Source organism: Melanotaenia boesemani, chromosome 18 (genome assembly GCF_017639745.1).
Source record: "Melanotaenia boesemani isolate fMelBoe1 chromosome 18, fMelBoe1.pri, whole genome shotgun sequence".
In the NCBI taxonomy this organism is placed as follows: domain Eukaryota; kingdom Metazoa; phylum Chordata; class Actinopteri; order Atheriniformes; family Melanotaeniidae; genus Melanotaenia; species Melanotaenia boesemani.
Genome location: NC_055699.1, coordinates 21,434,318 through 21,457,721, shown reverse-complemented (window position 1 = coordinate 21,457,721; position 23,404 = coordinate 21,434,318). Strand labels below are relative to the sequence as shown.

Genomic DNA, 23,404 nt, shown 5'->3' with positions numbered 1-23,404 from the left:
GCTTTAGCCTATTTATAAATATATGTACATGGACTATTCCAGTTGGTAGTATGAGTTTATTCTTATTATGTACATTATTCGGAGTAAGATGTGCCTTGAATACGCAGTCATTGCTTTACATTTACGTTTGTTTTATGTTTTTTTTTTTTTTTTTTACCTTACTTGCAAGTTGTTCGAGCCAGATATTAAGCTCTGCTAGCACACAATGTTTTTATTCTTATTCTATTGTTTTCTGATTGGTATTTGTATTTGTAGGAAGTTCTGGTGGTCGCATGCAGCACGTCATATGGAAAACGAACCTATTTCTTCTGCCTGGGCCAGATAATGAAGTGCTGCCTGCAACAACAGAGTTGGTCCAAATGGCCAAACATGGGCTTGGTAAGTACCATATAACAGTGCACCCACATTTGATGTAAAGTTAGTTGTTACAGCATCTAAACCAAGGTATTAGTGAAAAGTTATATTCATTGTCTTTTCTAACATTATATTACAATACATTTACATTGTTAGTCTCGTGATATTGTGTTGTGATACAGTTGTTGTGTTTCCAGGACTCAGTGAATTTAAAGCGCCAACGGTAAAACCTTTAACCTCTATGTACTGTGTGGCCCTGGTCCATTCTATCACTCACCTGTGTGGTCCTGTTCCAGCCTAGCACTCACCTGTGTGGTCATGCTCTATTTTAGCACTCACCTGTGTGGGCCTGCTTCATCCGAGTACTCACCTGTGTTGTCCTGCTCTATTCTAGCACTCACCTGTGTGGTCCTGCTTCATCCGAGTACTCACCTGTGTTGTCCTGCTCCATTCTAGCACTCACCTGTGTGGTCCTGCTTCATCTGAGTACTCACCTGTGTTGTGCTGCTCCATTCTAGCACTCACCTGTGTGGTCCTGCTTCATCCGAGTACTCACCTGTGTGGTCCTGCTCCTTCCTAGTACTCATCTATGTGGTCCTGTAAAGCTCTAGTCTAGTACTTACCTGTGTGGTTCTGCTCCATCCGAGTACTCACCTGTGTTGTCCTGCTCCATTCTAGCACTCACCTGTGTGGTCCTGCTTTATCCGAGTACTCACCTGTGTTGTCCTGCTCCATTCTAGCACTCACCTGTGTGGTCCTGCTTCATCCGAGTACTCACCTGTGTTGTCCTGCTCCTTCCTAGTACTCATCTGTGTGGTCCTGCTTCATCCGAGTACTCACCTGTGTTGTCCTGCTCCTTCCTAGTACTCATCTGTGTGGTCCTGTAAAGCTCTAGTCTAGTACTTACCTGTGTGGTTCTGCTCCATCCTAGTACTCACCTGTGTGGTCCTGCTCCTTCCTAGTAGTCACCTGTGTGGTCCTGTAAAGCTCTAGTACTTACCTGTGTTGTCATCCTCCTGCAAAAAATAACACTTTTTGTTCTTGTACATCTGAGTCATGTTTCATACACTACATATTTAGGCTTGAGGCGTGTGAGCACCCCTAAATCAGGTGGAATGAAGCTTGAGACTTGGCTTTGGTTTTCACTTGCCATTAATAATTTAGTATTAATATATATTTATTCTTTCTCTTGTTTTTAGGAAAACCTGCACATGAGTCCCCCTGCACAAGAGTGAAGTCAAAAATTGATCTAAACTGGAGTTTATCTGATTTGAATAATTTCATATGTCAAAGTTATCCAAAATTTAACTTAAATTTAGTGGGGTTTCAATTGGCACGGACTGGGAAGGGAAGGAAGATACAAATACTAAAAGTGGCCTCAGTACAAGAACTAAAGAAATCAGTGGGGAAAAGCCGACTTTACATCATCCCACAGGGCCCCATTTTGCAGGTACGGATATGATGTCTCTCTGAGAACTATGTCTTTTCATTATCTGTGTGATTAGATTTTTTTTGTATGTGAATTAAAAATGCAACATGTCCCCACATAGATTACTCAGACTACTCCATCCGATGAACCAGTCTGTGTTGATGAACCAGTCTCTGCTGATGAACCAGTCTGTGTTGATGAACCAATCTCTATTGATGAACCAATCTCTGTTGACGAGACAGTGAGTCCCCCAAGGGAAGTTCGGGATCAGGTAAAGTTTTTTTTTTCTGCTGAGTAAAATTTTATATTTGTGTGTGTACTATCTTTACTGTCATGGCAATCTTTTTCTGTACCTGACTTAACACTTACATGGTTATCTACCTTATAACTTTATACTTTGCTTATTACTTGATACTTTCATGAGCCCCTACCTCATAATATACCATAATTCTACATTTTTAATCTAGGCTTTGCAAGAATGGAGAAGGTTAAGAGAAGAACAGGACAGAGACTACAATCAATCTTTAATTGCTGATCAAGAAAGCGTAAGTGTATTTTTGTGAGCATATGACATGGCAATTTCATGTGAGTGTGGTCCAGATATTTTTCCTGATCTTTCTTGTTTTTTTTTCTACAGAGAAGGAGGAGGTTGGCTTTTGAGGAAGATGAGAAAAACCGTCTTAAGGTTAGTCTGAGCTATACTTTCAGTTAATTTAAAGACTCACTATATGTTTTATAATAAAAGAAATTACCTTTTAGGCAATTGAGGCGAGGCGCCAGCGTATGGCCTTGTTGTTGGAGCCAACAGGTGGTGTCCCATTAAAATTTAAATATCCTGATGGGCACATAAAACAACGAAGGTTCAACATGTCAGAGCCGATCCATGTGAGGATTTCCCCATTTTTAGTATCAGCCAAAACTCACTACACAGTTGATTAAAATTTTGTCTTCTGTCCTTGGACCATAAGTTTAGAGTAATGACACACATTTCTAATGTTTTAGGTTTTGTTTGACTTTGTTGGTCAAATTGAAAGTGCAAGTGAGGTTTTTACTGTGCAAGAGGCCACTGCACAATTCTCCATCAAAAGCACATGCACAGGAATAATATGGGACCATATAAGAGGACCAACCACCTTGTATGTTCTTTGGCTGTCATTTCATGAAGTTAAGGTAAATTGAACTAATGCATTTTAAATTACTTCAACAATATTTTGTTATAACAGTAATCAGATTGTCTGTTCTCAAATCAGGAGATTCTAGGCCAGGAAAATCATGAGTCCCCTACACAATCACTGTCTCAGCCTGAGGTAAATTAAACTGCATTTTAAGTTCAACAGTATTTTGTCATAACAGTAATCAGATGTCTATCTGTTCTCACATCAGGAGATTCAGGAGTCCCCTCCACATTCCCCGGCTCAGCTTACCACAGAGGGGCCACTGGATATTTTCCCAGTTGAACCATCCCCTCCAGTCATTATTATTGACGAAGGGCCTGGTCAAAGCGAACCCCTGGATATTGAGGAGTATGAACATTATATTCCATAAATGTTCCATAACACCTTAAATGTTTATTTTTTAACATACTACATGAATCTGTGTTTTTGGTAGGAATAATCTTGGGAACATCCTATTGAAGCTGAACAGCCACGTCGACGCTGACTCGTCCCAAGTCAGTAATCAGATTAACATCTGTAGGGACAGTGTTTTCGATTGCAGCCTTAGAGCCTTCAATAGAAAAAATTTCAACCCTGAAGCAAAGCTGGATGTCGTCTTTATAGATGAGGGTGAAAATGCTGAAGGGGCAGTTGATGAGGGGGGTCCCACTAGAGAATATATGAGACTGTTGATTAAGGACATTCATAAGTGTCCCATTTTTGAAGGCCATGAAAAGAAACGTCAACTTCGCCTTGATACACATGGTTAGTACATTCTTAATTGTATGTCCTGTATACTATGCCTTCACAGATAGTAGTATTTGTTTCTCTTGTTTTCTTTGATGATCTAAAAATATAATTTGTAACTTCACACTTGATTCTATAATTGGCAATAAAAACATATTCCATAAAATTTTGGACATTAAATGATAATTATTCAGCATTTTCTATGTCCTTTTACTTTTAGCTTTCCAGACGAAACTGTACACGGCAGTAGCAAAAATGCTCACTGTGTGTGCTGTCCACGGGGGAGTGGGTCCGCACTTTTTCTCAGAGAGGCTTTACAATCAAGTGTGTGGACTACAAAGTCCTCCTACCAAGATTGAAGAGATTGGGGATCATGCCTTTCGAGAGCAGTTGATCAAAGTAAGTGGACAACAGCTGGCATGTTTATCACATGTTTCATTTTTAATGGGGTTAGGGTCCTATCATTATTTTGCCAATACAATTGGCCTTCTGGCCTTTGGGATACAAACAGATTTCAAAGACTACCACTTGAATTTTATAGCTCGCCATGGAGCATAGGCCATTGACAACTCCTCGCCAACGCACTCGGCTCTGGGCTTAGTCCTGGGATAGGCATGGTTTAGACCTGGTTTTCAACTGGTTCAAATCTGGATTAAACCAGGTTTGCTTATTTCTAGTTTAGAAAAAAACAGGTATAATCTAAATCTGAATCCAAATAAAAACCAGGTCTAAACCATGTCTACCCCAGGACAAAACTCTTGTGACTGTTTCCATTTCACTCACCTATCTTCAGCCCAGCCTGTGTCCATCATGCTTCCTTCTCACTCACCTGTCTTCAGTCCAGCTTGTGTCCATCATGATTCTTTCTCACTCACCTGTCTTCAGTCCAGCTTGTGTCCATCATGCTTCCTTCTCACTCACCTGTCTTCAGCCCAGCCTGTGTCCATCATGCTTCATTCTCACTCACCTGTCTTCAGTCCAGCTTGTGTCCATCATGATTCTTTCTCACTCACCTGTCTTCAGTCCAGCTTGTGTCCATCATGCTTCCTTCTCACTCACCTGTCTTCAGTCCAGCTTGTGTCCATCATGATTCTTTCTCACTCACCTGTCTTCAGTCCAGCTTGTGTCCATCATGCTTCCTTCTCACTCACCTGTCTTCAGCCCAGCCTGTGTCCATCATGCTTCCTTCTCACTCACCTGTCTTCAGTCCAGCTTGTGTCCATCATGATTCTTTCTCACTCACCTGTCTTCAGTCCAGCTTGTGTCCATCATGCTTCCTTCTCACTCACCTGTCTTCAGTCCAGCTTGTGTCCATCATGATTCTTTCTCACTCACCTGTCTTCAGTCCAGCTTGTGTCCATCATGCTTCCTTCTCACTCACCTGTCTTCAGTCCAGCTTGTGTCCATCATGATTCTTTCTCACTCACCTGTCTTCAGTCCAGCTTGTGTCCATCATGCTTCATTCTCACTCACCTGTCTTCAGCCCAGCCTGTGTCCATCATGCTTCCTTCTCACTCACCTGTCTTCAGTCCAGCTTGTGTCCATCATGCATTCTTGTCACTCACATGTCTTCTTTCCAGACGGGTTAAATTGTTTAGATTATTCCTTTTTTGTGAATCAATTCTAGATACATGAAGCAATGACAGTTACAGAGGCAAACTCTGCCATTTTGGAAGCAGCAGACAGCCTTGGCATGATTGGTGCCCTAAGGCATGTGTCCAGCTTGGACGAGAAGGAATCACTCGTCCAGTCTGCTGCAGACTTTTTTGTAAATGGAAGACTACAGGCTGCCCTAAACCAGTGAGCAATTTTGGAATAACTTTTATTTATTACACTGTCTACTGACTAGGTTGACAATGGACACAGTCTGACATATTTCACATTTTTTTTTGTTTTGTTTTTCTAGGTTCATTGAGGGATTCAAAACCCTTGGGTTATTAAAGGAAATGAAAAGGCACCCAGCTCTGTTCCTGCCTCTTTTTGTAAATGAGGACATCCCGCTGCAAGCTAAAGACTTGGTAACATTGTTTAAGGTGGACTTCTCTGTACAGGGAAGCAACAGAAGAGCAAAGGAAAACCGCACCATCTGCTTTTGGCGCGACTTATTAATAGAAATTGAAGGTAATTTTATTTATATCCATAATTAACCTAATTCTAAACCACAATGGACAGGTTAACACTTCAAAATTATTTTGTTGCAGAAGGAGAATGCTCTATCACCCTTGAAAATATCTTGGAATTTGCCTCCGGAGCATCATCTGTGCCTGTCGTAGGTTTTCCTCAAAGGCCGCAAATCCATTTTCTTCATGAAGAAAACCGACCGTTCCCAGAGGCAAACACATGCCTCATAATCCTTCGTCTACCGATTCATGGGGATTATAATACTTTCAAACAACACTTCATTGATGGTATAGTTCAAGCTCCTGTGTTTGGATTTGCTTAAAGAGCCATTGTAGAGATTTTCAAGGTGCTGCTACAGGTGGTCATTAGAGAAACAGCAGTCAGTATCCTGTTCTGTGTTTAGAGGTTTAACCCTCAAATCTTTTGCTATTAAAATGTTTTTGTTCATGAAACAGGATAAAACACATCAATTGAAGCTGTATTATTGTTCAAAGTTATACATCTGTTTACTGTTATACATAATTCAAAACTATATAACATATCAGAGGTGGGATGTAACAACTTACATTAATTATTTTATGGCCGCTGAGGGGATCAGACAGAGACCTGTGGATATATCTGCTGCATTTTGTAAAAGATCACTTTGACATGTTTATGTTGACAAATAATGAGTTAATAAAACATTTGAACCTTAAACTGTTGACTTCACTCACATATTTCACTCAACTGTCTTTTGTCCATCTCACTCACCTGTCTTCTGTCCAGACTCTGTCCATCTATAGACACAGTCTGGACATACGACAGGTGAGTGAGATGGACACAGTCTGGACATAAGGCCACCTGTCTTCTGTCCAGACTCCTTTCTTAGGCCTGCAATGTTATGCAGCACTACTCATACAGCAATAACATCACAGGCTCTGTCCGGGGAAATCCTCAGGTGGTGCAGGCACTGAAACCGAGATTTCAGAAGGTCGAAGGTCATCTCGATTCGAGCCCTTGTCTTGGTGTGTGCATGGTTGTAGGCCTGCTGTGGTGGGGTTTGGGGATCTGCAAGGGGAGTCAAGAGGAATGACTCACAGGCGTATCCTTTATCTCCCAGCAGCACACCAGAGAATTCACCTGATAATACAAAATATAATTTAGAAAACAGAGTTACACACACACACACACACACAATGTCCAAGGTGCTTACAGTACAAATGTGTGGGTTACCTTGTGAAAGTCTCTCATAAATTGGACTAGCCCGAAAGACTCTAGAGTCATGCACTGAGCCAGGCCACTTTGCCTCTAAATCGCTCACAAGGCAGTCAGCATCACAGATCATCTGAAATATTTAGTTGTAGCCTATTAAGGTCATTAAATGCACAGAACAGATTCATGTAGGTCATAACCACAAATCACTCTTACCTGAACATTGATGCTGTGGAAGGATTTCCTGTTAATGTAATCTCCCTCATGTTCACCTGAGGGGCGTCTGATTCTTATGTGGGTGCAATCCACTGCCCCAATGATGTTAGGGAAAGCTGTAACAAAAAATAGTGAGTATCCAACTGTGACGGATATACTTAGAAACTAATGGGTGCACATTAAAATTGAGGTTACCTGCAATCTTGTAAAACTCCTCCCTGATGTAGAGGGGTCTTCTGTGGCCAGGGAAGGTGATGAATATATTGCTGAATGATTTCAGCGCCAGACAAACGCATCTGATTGTCCGGCAAATGGTTCCTTTATTGAGGTTCTCTGCATCCCCAACAGAATAAAGGAAGCTCCCACTCGCAAGCCACCTCAATGTGACACAGATGAGGGCATGGCTACATAAATATCTTAGTCCATCACCCGAAAATCTGTATCTCTCAATGAGATAGTCATCTCCAAAGGCCAGGGGATCTGACCTGTCCTTGAAGACTCGTTCACTTCTGAATGCTCTTCTGAGGATGCGGGCTTCCTCGTCCAGCACATCCTCAAAAAAAGGGCAAGCCATTATGAAGAGGGAACAGGTGAAGGGGAGTTTGACCTATATATTCTACATTGTCCTCGTCACAGATTAAATTGAAAACACCTTTGAAACCTCATCAGCTGTGTTTTGTAATCTCAATTACTGCAATAAAACACATATGGTAACACTTTACAATACTGGACGCAAAATTTGCTTCGTTACTAGGGAACACCTTGGGGGCGAATCAGTAAGTAATGGGTAGTTAAACAGTACTTACTGGTGACCACAAAGACCAGGCTTATTAGGGAACTACTGGTTAATTATTTGCTTCATTACTAGCGAACGCCTTACAGGCGAATCAGTAAGTAATAAGTAGTTAACCAGTACTTACTGGTAGCCACAAAAACCAGACTTATTAGGGAACTACTGGTTAATTATTTGCTTCATTACTAGCGAACACCTTACAGGCGTAATGGGAAGTAATGTGCAGTTAACCAGTACTTACTGGTACCCACAAAAACCAGGCTTATTAAGGAACAAAAGAGAAATACGTGAACATTTATAATTGGAAGAATTTTCCTATGGTTGCCTCTTTACAAGACATGAGGCCCAAGATCTTAAAAAAAATCTTATTGCTTAAAGTATTAAACAGCTTTATGCAATTTCTTATGAATTCTTCCAATTATAAATGTTCACGTATTCATACCTTTAATTTGAAGTAGGCATTTTATTTTGAAGACGGCTTATGCACTTCCTCTTCCTTTTCTTCACGGTCTACCTTCGACATGTTTCCAGCGGTACAGCGGTCACTGACGATGTAAGTTGTGTTTATTCTGAGACAAGATTAATTTTTAAATGTAACTTACTCTTTCTGCTAGTGTTGTCCCGCTCCTGTGTATGTTTACACTCTTTAAAATGCCCATTTCTGCCCGTTAGCATGATCTCGATTTAGCATCGTTTAGCTAACCGTATGACTGTTAACTTCAGATTACTTTAAGCTAACATGTGCATGCTATATGTTTAAGTGTTATAGCAGCAGTATTTTATTTACCATGAAGTGTTTCTTTAGGACACTGTATTTAATTTACAAGACTTACACACACACTTTACTAATAGCTTAAGTGCCTTCAGACCGAAGCCCTGCAGTGGTCAATTAGGCAAAAAATTAGCATCAGAGGTCAGATTCCTCAACACTATTGTAACCAGATAATGTTATTTCGGATGTCATGTTTTAATGTCGTTGCAAATCAGTGTAATTTGACAACTTTTTCTTCATTTAAAAGAAAAAATGTGACCACACTTTGGTTTTGTGATCTAAAAGTGGAATGATAATATCTTGTAAAGATGTTTATAAGTGATTTTTTTATACATTGTTTTTGTACTTTTTAACTTGATATTTACACAGCCAATTAAATGATCTAATAGTATATCCAATTATGTGATATTTCTGTGTGTTTTTACAAGTAAATACAAAGAACTTTGTGAATTTGTGGACTATATTAAACTTTCTTTTACTACCATGTTTTCTTATTTTGAACAGTATGGTCAGGGAAGATTTGGACGAATCTGGAGGAGGCGAACATGGGTCTTTGGAATGCTAGGCATTAAAGGCATGAGAAGGCGGCCCATTCTGAGGCTAGTCAGAAAACAGTCCTGGTGGCACTTGATCCCAGTCATAAGGTGTTATGATTGCCAAGGGACCACTATCATCTCAGATCAATGGAGGGTTTATATGACGGCACTGGCTAATAGTGGATATGTTCACTATTCAGTAAACCACAGCCGGTCATTTGTAAACGCAGAAACAGGTGCCCATACAAAGAACATTGACTGTGAGTGGTCTACCTACAAATCCCAGGTCTGGAGACTGCCTGGCAATCGAACAGAGAACACCTTGAAGAAACAGCTGGCCTCTATAGAGTGGACACATTGGGTGGCCAAATCTCACAAGAATGGTGCACTTGGACATATGCTTCACGAGATATGCAAACAGTACAAAGTTTAAAATATATGGAAACGATAGTTTCCATTTATTGGGGGAAATGCTTGCATGTGTGTGTGTGTCTAACTTAAAGGTACATTTTGTGTAATAAATACTGTCTCTTCTGCAGTTGTTATCAATTTTGAATGGTTTGCACATGTTAGATAGCTATATGCATAAAGCCTAAAGAGATCAAACTGTTATTTTCAGTATAGAAAAAATGCCACAAAACTAGTAGGTACTGTTCAGGTACTGATTAGTTAATGCTTCGTTCCTCAGTAAGTACTTGGTATGATGTTTGACTTTACAATATTGTCCACAAAAGTAGTAGGTAGTGGTCAGGTACTGCTTAGTTAATGATGCGTTCCCTGGTAAGTACTTGGTATGAAATTTGACTTTTATCTGAAGTAAACAATATAACAGATAATGACCAGTCAATGATTAAGTAATGACTTATTACTTAGTAAGTGATGAACAAGTAAAGGTAAGATGACACAGCAGTACAAGAATAAATAAATAAAACTGCTTTTCATCCTTACAAAGGCTTCCAAAACCACCAGGAAACAGGTTTTTGACTAAATGAGCTGTTCACTCAACGAGTCAGAGTAATCCAGTATTCACATGAAGAATTTCTCTTTGTTCCTTAATAAGCCTGGTCTTTGTGGGTACCAGTAAGTACTGGTTAACTGCCCATTACTTCCTGATTCGCCTGTAAGGCGTACGCTAGTAACGAAGCAAATATTTAACCAGTAATTCCCTAATAAGCCTGGTCTTTGTGGGTCCAGTAAGTACTGGTTAACTACCCATTACTTCCTGATTCGCCCTCAAGGCGTTGCCTAGTAACGAAGCAAATTTTGCTTCCAGTATTGTAAAGTGTTACCACACATATTTATAAAACCTCTGACAGCAATTTGACGAGCAGTCTTCATTAGCATAGCAATATAACACTTGGCCTGATGAAATCATGCACTTATGACCAAGTTGATATTGTGTGATGAAATCGTGATCCTGTATTTAAATAAAATGACTAAAAAAAAATAATAATAAATGAAAAAATAAATAAAAAAAAAATTTATATGCACTGCACTAGCACTACACGACAGCACCTGGGTCCAACTGGACTCAAAAGCGGTCTGACTTACACTTAATTATGACGTCCCATCTTGTTTGAATTCATGCTTGTGTTGTTCTTACTCTCAAATGTAAGTCGCTTTGGATAAAAGCGTCTGCTGAATGACTGTAGAATAGAATAGAATAGAATAGAATAGAATAGAATAGAATAGAATAGAATAATAATACTGCAACTCGAATCCATATAAAAAGGCTGTTGCGATTACGAACAGATTTCGATTAAATGTACAGTGACTGTATATGTGATATTTTAATACTGGATTATTAAAATGACGCGCCATACTTAGGAAGACCATGGACATGCTGTAAAACACATTAATTCCTCACAGAATTGACGTTGGACATGCAGGTGACTCGCTAGGATTAATCTTCCGGCAGTTAGCCTGGTCTGGAGCAGGCTAGCTGCAGCGGATAAATCACCACAGTAACTTGGCCGGGTTTAGTTTGAGCTGCTTTCATGCAACCGAGTTAGGGCTAAATTCAGCCAGGATAACCAACATATCCCGGCTTAATCGCTTATCTTGGTTTCGTGCAATACCCCTCAGGACTAAACTAGGATTGTCAACATTAAGGTCTAATCCAGACTTCACTCCGCTAGAGAGCTCATGTACATCCAGCGGTACTCAAGATTCCAGAAATTTATTGTCATTTCAACATGAACCACATTGAAACAAAATGGGTACAAGCAGCCAATAAAATGCACAAACATAGTAAAAAATACATCAATAAAATCTCACCTTTTGAGGACCACTGTTTTGTGTGTTCATGATGGCATTGTTTACCATTTTTTCTTGTGTACACCTCAAACATTCCCAGGAAAAACACCAGAGATTTAATGAAGCCGACCAAGCACTACAATGAACATAACTTAAACAACACATAATGGTGAAAAAAAAATCTCCAAGCAAATCACACAATATTAACAGGTGTATTACATTTATTTGTGTTTCAGGTTTGTATGATATTAGAAATTTCCACACAGCATGTCAGATACTTTGTTTTCAAATCAGGAATGTTCTCAATGACATGACAGATGGAGTCCTTCTGCTGCTGACTGAGATTGATGTTACACTGTTCTACAGTTACAGCGGGTAGTTCATCATCATCTACTGTGGGTAAATGGTCAATCCCATGTTGTGCCAGTAGAGCCTCCAGATTTTGGTGCTGATAGGGATTTTCTCCAAACACATTGTTGATTGCAGCATTGTCTGTAGCAATATTGGACAGCATCCCTTGTGTCCAAATTTGAGTGGGTGTTCTGTTATTTTCTGTGCGTAAAGGATGGTTGTTCCATGCTTCTCTAAAGAGTTCAAGACTTTTTTGAATCTCAGGAAGATAGACAAGTTGAAGAGACAGTTTGTGAATGTCATTACTGAGATCCAGGTGCTCAGCATCTTCAAGAGAGTAGAAAATGTTGTAAAATGATTGTAGTACATGTAAAAACACATCCCTCCAGAGGCGTTCAATTCTTTGGTTGTGTACGGATTCCCCTGTAATGACACTTCGGCGCTCAACCCCCTGAATCAGATTCATGACCAAGGCCACCAGAAAGTTCTCACCACCATAATCAGACCTGACTCTAGATGGGAGACCATAAAGACATGTGGCTTTAATAAAGTGAGACAAGACAGTATAAGCTCGATTGTCACTGCTGCAATTCAAATATGTAATGAGCCGGGACTTTCCATCGATGGCACCATGGACCACAAATCCCCATCTGAAAAGAAAGACAAAATAATTTTTAGGTGATTGATTTTATAACAGTGTTAAAATAACAAGTGACAAAAGTAAAAAATGTTCAAGCAGTATTTTAAAGTGTGGAAGGACCATAATGAAATGAATGAATGAAATGAAATGAAATGAATGAATGAAATGAAATGAAAAATACTTTATTAATCCCAAAGGGAAATTCAATAATGCATAAGAATGCAATGCACAATGTATGTAATACTCAGGTGAGTGAGCAGGAAGCCTGATGGACACAGGCTGGACTAGTTTAGTCCTGGCATAGACATGGTTTAGAACTGGTTTTCAACTGGTTCAAATCTGAATTAGGTCTAATTCATTTCTGATCCAGATCTGAATTAATTGAAAACCAGGTGTAAACCATGTCTATCCCAGGACTAAATTAGGTCGACGATGGACATAGTCTGAAGACTGGTGGTATATGTATTTTGTTTGTTGTGTGTATATGACTAAGAGGCATGTGTGTGTTTTGTGGGTTGTTTGTTTTTATGGACTTATAACACATAAAAAACACTCCTCAAACACACATATACCCCCCCGCCCCTCACGCACCATTCAACCAGACCATTAAAACACTCCATGACACACACAGAACCCAAAACATATGCCAGTATTGTCCAAAGAACCTCATATTTATTATTATTACCGACGCCAGGAGGTAATGTGATCGGGTCCGTTGGCGTGTGTGTGTGTCTGTAAGCAAGATCACCTAAAAACTACTGCACGGAATTTTTTAAAGAATATCCCACTCTCAGCCCTGGTGCTGCTCTCTGTAGAGCAGTGGTTCCCAACCTTTTTTCCTTGAAGCCCCCCCCCCCGCTTGTGTCCAAAACTAGTCGCGCCCCCCCTCAGCCCCAACTTCTGCTGCACCGACACATCTTAATAATAAAATGATCAGTTACAAACCTTTATTTACACCTGTAAACTGCTGTTATATGTTTTTTTGTTCCTATTCTCATCGCTTTGCAACAGGTATAAATGTCTACAGATTAATTTTACTCAAAAAAATCACCTTGATAATCTCACTACCTCTGAGCAGGCAAAGCTCTGGGGACCCCCTAAAATCTCTGGCGCCCCCCCCCAGGTTGGGAACCACTGCTGTAGAGGACACTGGCACCCTGCTGAGTAGAGTACAAATACAGTATGTACACAAGCAGAAAGACAGTACAGACCACATAAGGAAATTCCACAAAACCATTTACATGTGCATAGGGAAAATTAGCTGTCCTGGCGTCGGTCTGCACTCTCCGAGTGCTTTCTAGGTTTTATATGGAGTCTAATGATGAAATTAGGCTTTCATTGCACAGGCCTACATAAAGGGTTCCTAGAACCATTTTGTCAACAAAAAACACATATTTCATCTCTTCTCAACAAGAAAAAAACATCAACAATCAATAATGCTAGATTATTAGTGTCATGGAAAATCAATGAAAAAATGTCATTATTGTGGGAGTCAATGGAGGGAAAAAACACAAAATAGGAAATGCAAATTAAAATTACTAATCTTTGACACACCCAAAACTGTGATAAAGTAAAATTCCAGTCCACAGTTGATTTTCATATTAAACATGTGTACTTGTGTGTATTTTTTCTTCAGATTTGTGACATTGCTCACAAAATTCAGTCATTAAATAATTAAAACGTATGGTTTTTTTTTTCAATATTTGGTAGTCTTGATTAGAAGAGAGGTAGATGGACATATTTATGCAAAAAAAAAAGTTGAATAACAGAATTATCTAATATTTTAATCTATTTATTATTTTAAATAATTGTATTTAAGCCGTTTAATTTAGGGGATGTTAACATCCACCAACCACAAAATGCAGTGGTAGTGGTTTTTAACAATGCATGAAGGTTAAGTGCCAAGAAATAGTCAAGAGCTGATGTTGTATTCACATGATATGACTAACTTCAGGTCACAGATTTTGCAAGAGCAAGTCACCTTTATAAACTAACCTTATGAGGCGCATATTGCCGTCTATATGCCACAGACTGTTAGGGTAAGGTGTATAATACACCCGCCTTGCCACTGCACAACTCCACCTTCGGGCTGTAGCTGTTGGGTTAACCAGAGCTAACATCTCTCTAACCTTCCATCGTTGAACAAAAAATCCATCGGCTTTCAACAAGGCCCTCATCATCTGAAACAGTAAAAAATAGAATTAAATAAAACAAAGATTTAAGGATTGGAAACAAATTAATATTTACCTCATATCCCGAGTTTGGATATTGAGCCTGAAGTCTTCTGACATGGGCCTCGAGTTCTGCATTTTCTAATGTAGAGAATCTGGTTCTTACAGATACACCAAGAGTCTTTGTTGTCTTGTACAAAAATGAAGAGGAACACCCAAGAATTTTGGCCATTTGCTTAACTGTGTTGCCTTGTTTCATAAGAAAGGTGATCTGATCTCTTGTCACTTTAATGGCTGGTTGCCCTCGCCGCCCTGAAAAACAAGAAATTGTGTTGTAGGAAGCCATATAAATTACAATAAACCTTTTTTTAATAAGCATTTCGGGGATGTACCAATGAATTAATGAATTTTTCAGTCAGTTTGTAGAAGACCATAGTTTGCCCATTGATTATTTTATTCATCTGATCTTGTATTTCTACTACTTGAGGTGGAGAGTCTGTACACATGCAGAATGATGTAGAAACACAGAATTTGCTGTTTATGTTATGTGTTTTTTATTTATCTTAGAAAACAATGATTTTAGGCGGTTAGGCCCAAGAGAACATCATACAGTTACACCTCTTTTTAAAGTCCCAATCAATTTGTTATGGATAATGAAAAAATATACAATTTTCAACCTATAATAATTGCAAAGGATATATAAAGGATCTTTGTTTTTTGCCATTGTACCACACTAGATTTCATCAGTGCCATCATATACCCAATTGTATAGGTCTGACTGGTGCAGACAGGGTCTACTCTCCACTGGACCAGGGGCAAGCACAATTCATGCACATCTATCTAGTGAATGTAGTGAAGCTGCTGCATAATTACTTTATGATCGAAAAGGCAAAGTTTTGGTGCTATCACAAAAACATTTAAAAACTATTCAAAACTAATGTTTATTAACTATTAAATGATATATAACTAAATACAAGGTTTAGATCCAGATATATTTTTAAATAAAAAACAAAAAGTCATGCCATAAAGGGTTAACTGGAGAAAAAATTTACCTAACTGGTAATGACTACACAAAACTCACCTGAATGAATTCGAGGAGCTGAAAACCCCCCATTTCCGTCTGACATTTGTCCGTTGATTAGTGTTCTGAGATCGCTCAGGCTTTGTTGTAGGTCCTCCAACACACGCGGAGACAACAAATGTTGAATACGATTTAAGTTACTGTGGCAACTGGCAAGTGAACGCATCTCCCGCTCCCCACAGACCCCATTATTATGTGCGCGTTCAATTTCGTGGCACTTTCGGATTATCTTATCAACAACAACAGCCATTTCAGTGGTTTGGATAGTAACCCTTCTCACGATTGCGCCTTTTAAACCGAAAGTCACTGCCCCAGTCACTTATCAATGCTTCCGGGGATTTTAGCGTTAGCAAAGGTGTAAAATGATCAAAAGTTCAGTAAATTTTTTTGGGACTGGGCTTAATTATACATCCATAAACTAGACAGAAAGGAGCCTGACACAAGAGATAATTAATTAAATTTATTTGAGACTACTAAAATTGCCAAACATTTACTCTCGAATCCAGCAGATGGCGGTAATACTAAACCCTCATAAAACATCACGAAGAAGAAGTTTTGAATGGTTCTGACAGCTTTGACTAGATAAAATGACGTTAAAGATATCTTTAATTTCAGTTCTGCCTAGTCAAAATTCAGTTATAGATATCTGCTATTTTGTGTAAGATATGTGACGAGTTGAAGGTAAAGTTCATTGTAGATATCTGTAATTGAGCTTTGACTAGTCAAAATGTAATTATAGATATCATAACTGTAAATGTGACTAGTCTAAACTGAATTACAGATATCTCTAACTGACATTTTGACTAGTCTAAATGTAACGATGACTAGTCAAAATTACGTCAGTGATATCCGTGTTTTTGTAACAAAATACGCAATTACAGATATCTGTTATGTAATTTCGCCTAGTAAGAATTCTGTGCATGGATATCTATAATTTGTTTCTGACTAGGCAAAACAGTTGTTAAAGATATCTCCTCTTGTGGATATCTCTAATAAAAAAATGATTGAAGATATCAGCAACTCAATAACAGATATCTAAAAATACATTATGACTAGTCACAACTAGAACTTAAGATATCTTTATTTTAGTTTCGACTAGTCACATGGACAGTTTAAGATATCAATAAAACATTTTTGATAGTTAAAACACACATTTGAATATCTATAAAAGTTATGACAGATATCTTTAATTAAGAGGAGTTTTAGATATCTTTAACTTGAGTAATGACTAGTCAAAATCATATTGTGGATATCTCAAACTACAATTATGGATAGTCATAGTTCTGTTAAGGATATCCATAATTAAAACTGTGGATATCCATAATTGAATTACAGATATCTCTAATGACGTCACCCATAGAAATGAATGGAGAACGTGATGTCATTTTGACTAGGAGAAATGACGTAGTGGATATCCTTAATGTGAAGTGTGGATAGGAGGAATGCTGTTGTGGATATCTAACATTAAAGTTTATACTAGGAAGAACTAGGTTGCAGATATCTGTATTACATATCCAGATCTTGTATTAAATGTTAAAACGGCTTGCCATAGAAGGCCTGCGCTGCGCGGTGTACCTCCGCCTCTGCCTGATCAGAACTTTTACCCAGGCAAACATGGCCTGAGCATTCTATAGTGCTTACTATAGAATATGAAAGTAATTTCACTACCCATATTTTAAGTATAATTTTAATGTTACTTTACTTGTCACCACAAAAAACGTAATATCATTAACAAGACATCCCCAGCCTAAATAAATAACTAAATAAATAAATTAATAAAAACTTTCCCTGGTATCATACCTACAAGGGATGGCACTGGGGTGGAGGAAAATCTGAAAATGGCTGGCAGTGAAAGTTAAAATGTAATGTATTATTGCAACCACCACTAAAACAATAAAAAATACATAAACACCATTCAAATCAAACCATATAGGCTAGTTACAGCAGCACTACTGCCAATGTTTGAGCAGTAAATTACCGTAATTTTAAAAAATACAGTAAGTTACTGTAAATAATAGCACTATACCCATAATGCAAAGCAAATTACAGTAACTAACTGCAGAAATTTTTTAAGGTAAGTTTATTGGGCCTTTTGTGGTAATTTACTGTAAAAAATACAGCAAAGGCTAACAGTGTACCTCTTTTATGTGTTTTCTGGCAGATTCAACTTAAACATTATCTGTACATTTCCTTGCGTTAAACACGTCGTCTTTTTTTTTTTCAACTTTATTGAGACTTACTGAGACATACAGAACAAATCGCAAATACACAAATCAAGAGTGCAAATCAGTGGGATTCATGACAAAAAAAAAAATTGTACATACAAACAACAGAGTGACAGAGGATATGGACATACAGCTATGAGAGAGGAATATTATTTTGGGGAGATATGCAAATACAAGTGGGTTCTACATAAAGTTAAACACGTCGTCCTTCCTGCACGCTCTCTGTGGCCTGACGTAATCTCCGTGTCCGCCGCGGGGCAGTACACAAATAACCCGCCACGCCTGTCAAGGCCGCCTGGTAAACGATGGAAACCTCAAACTAATAACCAGAACCTGTTCCAGGAAGCGGGCTGTGTTATCTCCAAGTATGTTAATCCTGAACTGGGAGAAACTCTGGGTTTCTGTTCAAGTGAGACAAGGCTTACCTTGATTGTGTTCAGACCCGGCTGCAGAAACAAATTAGAGGGGGGGCATCACATTTATTCAGGGGGGCATACTTTTTCAACCTACATTTTATATGCCTTAGGATGAACAGTGGCTCTGCGGCTACTCCTACAGTATTAACAAATCATTTTCTCCCACTAGAAAAAGGAAAGTTCATCCTAAAATAAAAATATTATATATATAATTTATATATATATATATATATATATATATATATATATATATATAAATAAAACAAAATGCCATAGTGTAGTGCTGGGTCAATTTAATTAACTCAAAACTCAAGAACAGCAGCAGGGGCTGGGTCATACAGAGAGCAGCAGCATAGCTTCACTTCTCTTTTAAAAATAAGCAAAATCTGAACACTGGATCAAACATTCAAGCTGGGGAAGGTAGCTACAGCAGCTAGGGAGCACAAGGAGCAGAACTAAGCAGCTGACCCTTCTGCCTACAACGTAATACAAGTTAAATTGACCAGGAGTATCAATGGAGTATCAGTGAGGTATGTGTGAAAAAGGATGGAGCAAAGATTTAACCACTTTAACCACAGAGTATCTAGTATGTTCATGCCGACGACAGCAAAAAGCAGCTAATCTCACAGCTACCGGACTGGTGAGCTTAATCGTTTGACCTAATGACCCGCCCCCCTCCGTTTGTAATTGGCTAACATGTTGCCTTTGTTCATTGGTTGGATTGTAAGATTGACACATCAAGATAGATCGTTTGAAAGGAAGATGGATACTCCGATTAAAAAAACAAAACCCACACCCAAATAAAATAACGAAAAACTGCTTTTAGTCCAGGGCGGGCATAGCTGAGTCCATGGGCGGGCACGGCCCCCCAATGCCCGCCCATGCCGCCGGGTCTTATTGTGTTACCATGGTAACTGACTCGGTGAGTTCAATCATGAGTTTCTACCTGTCTCCTCCCACCTGAAGCTGCTGATGGACATGGGTTGTCCGTACCAACACGATTCACGAGATTTAGAAGCTGAATTAATACACTGATTTACGTAGGGAGAAGATGTTTCAGAACTCGAACAAACGTGTTATTTCCTGATCATTATATCATAAAACAGTACTATTTTACAGTCACTCAAATTCTCAAATATTTAATAAATAAATTCAATAAATATCAAACATGACACATTGGACGTATAAGATGACGTCACAACAAGATTTTGTAAATGGGCCCTTTCCTCATATCGCTGACACCATGAAACATTTTAGACAGACAAAAATGATCTATCGATCTGTCTGTAAGTCTGTCTGATCAGAACATTAGATGAGAGGACATAAACTGTTAAAACAGCATTTGTTGGGGATTTAAATCACTAATATTAACTGAATATTTATTTTGTGTATCAACGAGTTTTAAATAGACATAAAAATACAATAATACATTACCTTTCTAAAAGATGTCTTTATACTTTATTTTCAATTGTCTACAGGTGGTTTTCCCCCAGTGGGATTTAAGCTAAATAAAACTTTCATTTTGTTCTATAACCATTGTTTTTAATGCACAATTTTAATAAAGTTAAATATCCAGTCAGTGGGCTAATGGATTCCTAATGAACCTCTGAAAATTCTACCTCAATCAGAGGAATTTGGGATTAATAAAAATCCATTCTATTAAATAATTATATTTTCCTTTTACTTTTTATTTAATTACAGCGATCCTCAGATATTTTTCTTATTTTTTTTCATATGACAGTGATGAAAAGTTTTGCAGAAAAATTTCCCATTCTTCCTGCAAACACATCTTTAGGTTTTCAACACTACAGGCTCCTGCTTTTTATTTTTTTTAATATTTCTCCAGTATTTGCTACTGAGGACAGGTCAGGACTGCAGGCAGGCAGGCCAGTCCTGTACCCGTACCCTCTTCTTCCTCAGCCGTGCTGCTCTTATATGTATTCAATTCAGCTCAATTCAGATTTATTTATAAAGCACATTTACAACAACCTCAGTTGACCAAACTGCTCTACAAAGCAGAGCATTCAGAAGCCCAAAGCCATTACAACAATAAAATAAACCAATTTAACTCAAAACAAGTTACAGAATAAAATAGCATAAAGTACATTAATGTAACATAAAAGCACACAATACAATAAAAACTCTAATCAAATGCTCAAGGTGGAGGAAACGCTAGTGAGAAAAGGTGTGTTTTTTAAAATGATTTAAAATGCTCAAGGCTTTGTGCTGATCTAATGTTAAAGTGCAGGCTGTTCCAAAGTCCGGGAGCAGCGACAGAAAAAGTTCTGTCACCTCTGCCTTTAACCTGGATCTAGGAACTGTGAAGAGCAACTGACTTGATCTCAGTGCTCTGACAGGACTGTGAGAAGTTAAAATCTTTGATAAATAAGGTTTTCCCTGAATGTGTAGAATGTGGTTCTTCATCGTCTTGCTGGAAACGTCATGGATGTCCCTGGAAAAGATGTGATCTTGAAAGCTTGAAGGTTTCTTTAAATCTTAGTGAACGTTTCTGCTTTGATGCTGCAGAGCGCTGATCCAACCCCAAACCTTTACAGAACCAGGCTTTTGGACTCGTTGCTGACAACAGTCTAAATGCTCCTTTTGATCTTTGCTCCATTTTTCCAACTAAGAGCTGGAATACTGACTGATCTGACCACAATCCATGTTTTTCAGTGTTTGATGGTCATGGTTCAAAGAAAGGAAACTCAGCTCCCCCAAAAAGACTCACCTGAGACCCTCAGAGGAAGCTCTAAAAATTGACCACTTTCAGGAAATATTTTACTTTATTTTGCATAAAGATTCCTGATGTTTCTTTTGTGTTGTGTGTTTGTTAATTGAATACATCAAATTTACTGAATGTTGCAGGTGATCCGTTCTGTTTCTGTCGGCACCGCAGACGGCAGCTTTTTATTTTTTGTTTGCCATGAGCCGCCCAAACAGGACCACTTCATTTCCTGCTCCCTCTACCCTAACCCCGTAGAATCACCAGTTAACCCAACATGGTGTTTTTGGTCTGTGGGAGGAAATTTTTTCTGTATTAAAATAAAGTTTTGTCACAGTAATAATTTAAATATTTAGTTTTACATTAATTAAACCCAGAAATGTAATTTCTGATCTCCATCTTTAAGTTGTAGAAGATGACAGATGGTGAAAGAGGTTTAAATGTTTTCATGGTGCTACAGACAGAATCATGTTTCATCCAGATGTTCAGACGAGTCTTTAAGAATTCTGGAGATCCTCAGATTTTAGCTCTAAGTTGTGATAAATGACTGTTGGGTTTTTTTCTCCTGACTTCGTTCCTGTTGGAGGACTTCACTGCACTCAGAAACTCAGAAACTCAGCTGGAAAACAAACATCAACAGCTGATCCAGATGTTTCTCTGTCATCACAAACTCAGTCTGACGCTCTGAGGAAACCGACGACGTCTTATTTCTGACAGGAAGCCAGAAGAAACAGAAAGAAAAGCAGGAGGTCTGGAACTGGTGGAACTGGTTTTTGTTTGGGTGTTAGACCTGAACAGACATGTTTGTTTTCATTCGTTGGTTCTGAATGTTTCTGCTTTACCTCTCAGGAAGACGAGGACAGAGTGAAGTCTGCAGGATCCAGCTGTTTGTCTGTGATGGCGGACCCATCCAGACCACCAGACTTGAGGACTGGACCAGAACCATCAGACACAAAGTAAGTGAACTGCTAATGATGGGGTTAGCTTCTTAGATGAGTCCGTTGCTATGGCAACTTAATGCTGGAAGTGAACGCTGGAGCTGGAAATGAAAGTGTTCAAACCTGCTCATTTATCCAGACTCTAAAATCTGCTTTAGTTCATGTAAAAGGGGCGGAGCTGACGGCAAAGGACCATGTTAGAGATTTCTTTATTTAGCCAAGTTCCACACAAGACCAGAATATCTGCATCGGTGGACTGAATCCAGGTTGATGCTCATCACGATGTGCTCCACGGGGGTGAGGGGTTGTAACGATCGCCTCAAACCCATCTTTTGCCCACTACTGTCTTCTTATTGGCTGTGAAATGGCAATATCTGTTAAATTATAGGCTACCGGATGAATTTGTCCAAGGTGCAGATGAGAAATTCTTACCAGTCTGAAGAATGTTTTTAGATTTTGTTTTCACTTGGATCCAAATATAATATAATATAATATAATATAATATAATATAATATAATATAATATAATATAATATAATAATATTAATATAATATAATATAATATAATATAATATAATATAATATAATAATATTAATATAATATAATATAATATAAAATAAAATGAGCTGTTATTGTATTCATGTTTATTATGTGTTTTATGTTATTTTAATGTAATTTTATATTATTTTATTCTTGTATTTTGTTTTATGAGATATATTGGTTTATTTTATTTTATTTTAATGATGGCCTAGGCATTTTATCTTCTTTGCTTTGTACAGCACTTTGGTCAACTGAGGTTGTTTTTAAATGTGCTTTATAAATAAATTTGACTTGACTTAATATAATATAATATAATATAATATAATATAATATAATATAATATAATATAATATAATATAATATAGACAGACAGACAGACGGACAGACGGACAGACGGATAGATGGATAGATAGATAGATAGATAGATAGATAGATAGATAGATAGATCCTGTAATTAAACCTGTGGAAATTATATTTGGCCATCTTCATCATGATGCGTGCCGTTTTTTATAGGTTGACTGTGAACATGCGCACACCTGTTTTAACCAGTACAGGGTTCCAATAGTGTTTTCATATCAGGTGTTTTGGGTCCGACAGTGTGAGTTAAGACGTCAGAGGATTTAGCAACCTCGTGCACATGCTTTATTACAGCTTTTGTTAAACCTTCTTTCTGTAATAACCGCCCTGGTCTAAGAGGACTGATCCAAACATGAAAGTTTCTGATTCTCTGCAGCAGTTTGTGTGTTCAGAG

General features: G+C 38.3%; 3 protein-coding genes across 7 annotated transcripts in view; 2 read left to right on the top strand and 1 right to left on the bottom strand.

Annotated features, from left to right (window-relative positions):
• LOC121628730 (NACHT, LRR and PYD domains-containing protein 12-like) overlaps positions 1-23,404 on the bottom strand; it is a 354,419-nt gene that overhangs the window by 154,927 nt on the left and 176,088 nt on the right. The gene's annotated exons all lie outside the window — the stretch shown is intronic.
• LOC121628762 (300 kDa antigen AG231-like) lies at positions 307-3,090 on the top strand. Of its 3 annotated transcripts, none has more exons than XM_041968087.1 (6): positions 307-378; positions 1,554-1,804; positions 1,905-2,054; positions 2,251-2,334; positions 2,421-2,468; positions 3,007-3,090. In XM_041968087.1, exons 1-6 carry the CDS (start codon positions 360-362, stop codon positions 3,007-3,009), a joined length of 555 nt encoding a protein of 184 aa, XP_041824021.1. In that variant the 5' UTR covers positions 307-359; the 3' UTR covers positions 3,010-3,090. The 3 variants fall into 3 exon arrangements, 1 of the variants encoding a protein (XP_041824021.1); XR_006008243.1 differs by lacking the exons at positions 307-378; positions 3,007-3,090 and adding exons at positions 1,034-1,346; positions 2,543-2,647 and having other exon boundaries at positions 2,251-2,328; XR_006008242.1 differs by lacking the exons at positions 307-378; positions 3,007-3,090 and adding an exon at positions 2,543-2,647 and having other exon boundaries at positions 1,035-1,804; positions 2,251-2,328.
• Positions 3,192-6,306, top strand: LOC121628756 (G2/M phase-specific E3 ubiquitin-protein ligase-like). Of its 3 annotated transcripts, XM_041968078.1 has the most exons (6): positions 3,417-3,702; positions 3,905-4,083; positions 5,312-5,484; positions 5,591-5,805; positions 5,886-5,957; positions 6,017-6,306. In XM_041968078.1, the coding sequence occupies exons 1-6, from the start codon at positions 3,618-3,620 to the stop codon at positions 6,064-6,066; spliced, it is 774 nt and encodes a 257-aa protein (XP_041824012.1). In that variant the 5' UTR covers positions 3,417-3,617; the 3' UTR covers positions 6,067-6,306. The 3 variants fall into 3 exon arrangements, with proteins under 3 accessions (XP_041824011.1, XP_041824012.1, XP_041824009.1); XM_041968077.1 differs by lacking the exon at positions 3,417-3,702 and adding an exon at positions 3,192-3,306 and having other exon boundaries at positions 5,886-6,306; XM_041968075.1 differs by having other exon boundaries at positions 5,886-6,306.